The sequence below is a fragment of the Salvelinus sp. IW2-2015 genome, unplaced genomic scaffold, assembly GCF_002910315.2.
Source record: "Salvelinus sp. IW2-2015 unplaced genomic scaffold, ASM291031v2 Un_scaffold6053, whole genome shotgun sequence".
NCBI classification, from domain to species: Eukaryota; Metazoa; Chordata; class Actinopteri; order Salmoniformes; family Salmonidae; genus Salvelinus; species Salvelinus sp. IW2-2015.
In genome coordinates this window covers 70,569-72,126 of record NW_019947317.1, presented here as the reverse complement: position 1 = coordinate 72,126, position 1,558 = coordinate 70,569, and the positions used below count along the sequence as shown (strand labels likewise).

The 1,558-nt window shown below is 47.4% G+C and overlaps 1 protein-coding gene and 1 long non-coding RNA gene across 2 annotated transcripts in view; one reads left to right on the top strand and one right to left on the bottom strand.

The window, feature by feature from the left end:
• Positions 1-299, top strand: LOC139026850 (uncharacterized). The gene is made up of 3 exons (XR_011478794.1): positions 1-51; positions 118-209; positions 248-299. It is a non-coding gene; the product is annotated as an uncharacterized lncRNA (long non-coding RNA).
• Positions 300-394: 95 nt separating this feature from the next.
• Positions 395-1,558, bottom strand: part of LOC112078666 (lysosome-associated membrane glycoprotein 1) — a 17,786-nt gene continuing 16,622 nt past the window's right edge. Inside the window, exons 2-4 of the mRNA XM_024144823.2 lie at positions 1,187-1,305; positions 802-1,018; positions 395-681 (exon numbers count right to left, since the gene is read on the bottom strand). Of these exons, the coding sequence (XP_024000591.2) occupies positions 410-681; positions 802-1,018; positions 1,187-1,305 (608 nt within the window). The 3' untranslated portion in view covers positions 395-409. The remainder of the gene's footprint in view (positions 682-801; positions 1,019-1,186; positions 1,306-1,558) is intronic.

The window sequence follows — 1,558 nt, the reverse complement described above, 5'->3', positions numbered from 1 at the left end:
CAGTTGTTAATGGTTGATGGTCAGTGTACAGTTGTTAATGGTTGATGGTCAGTGTACAGTTGAATGGTCAGTGTACAGTTGTTAATGGTTGATGATCAGTGTACAGTTGATGGTCAGGTGTACAGTTGTTAATGGTTGATGGTCAGTGTACAGTTGATGGTCAGTGTACAGTTGTTAATGGTTGATGGTCAGTGTACAGTTGATGGTCAGTGTACAGTTGTTTAATGGTTGATAGGTCAGTGTACAGTTGATGGTCAGTGTACAGTTGTTAATGGTTGATGGTCAGTGTACAGTTGATGAGTCAGTGTACAGTTGTAATGGTGATGATCATGTGTACAGTTGATGGTCAGTGTACAGTTGATGGGTTCAGTGTACAGTTGTTAATGTTTTGATGGTCAGTGGTTGATGGTCAGTGGTGAACAATAAGTGTGCGTCCCAAATTAGCCCCGGTCCAAAGTAGTGCACTATCTAGGGAAGAGGGTGGGATTGGGGGCTCAGCCCAGATGTTGGTGGCTGTACCGTTGGGGCTCAGATCGTCTCCTGTCATGTAGGCCTCCATCGTGACGTTTGAGAAGGTGACGGTGTCTCCTCCCACTATGACAGATGAGGCGCTGATACATCTGTAGGTGGTGTTGACCCTAGCAACCATCCCTACAGAGGTCGTCTCCACAGTTACCACATCTGTAGAAAAACAGACAAGACACATTGGTCAGAAATCAAATAATAATCCATTCCGTGTGTGTGTACGTGCAAAGTGTGTTAGTGTGTGTGTGTGTGTGTGTCTGTCTGTCTCTTTCTCACCGGTGCTGTTGGCCTCTGGGAAGGTAGAGACGTCACTGAGGTTGTACTGCAGGGTAAGGTTAGCGACGCTGTACAGACTGTCATTGGATGAGAAGCTGAGGCCCAGGGCGTGGCCATCCCCGAACAACCCCACGAGCCAGGGGGAGCGGCCGTCACCCCCACACGAGCTGGCCACACCCACCACCGCCGACCCTGGGAGGGGCACCGTCACCGTACGCTGGAGAGAAGAAGAAGTTGGTACATTTAAAACATGTTCAGAATAGTATCGTTTGCCCAAACTCATGCACACAGTGGTCTTGGGAAGAGAGACTTATGTTCAGGACATTCTCAAAAGTACAATCTGTGTTTCTCTAAGCCGGAGAGGATTGTGGGGGATGTAGTTTACCGTGCCGTTGGCGGTGTCATAGGTGATGGAGAAGGAGGCGGAGAGTTCAGCTTTTATACAGGTGGAGTTTCCCTCTGTCACCTCCAGAGTGACCTGAGACTGGACTACTGTCACACAACCTGGGGAGAGACATCATCATCATCACCATCATCATCACCATCAGCAGCACCATCAGCAGCACCATCACTTGAGCAACAACCTGAGTAGTAATATCAAAGACAGTACAGTATGAAGATAGGCAGAAATTGCTTCTCCAATAGAAATCCACGATCACGCTTATAAGTGATATCTAGGTTGTGACTCAAGATTTAGAGAAAACCAACTACTAAGGAAGAATTCTTCACTTCTCTTATTGACTTCTCAAACCCCAAA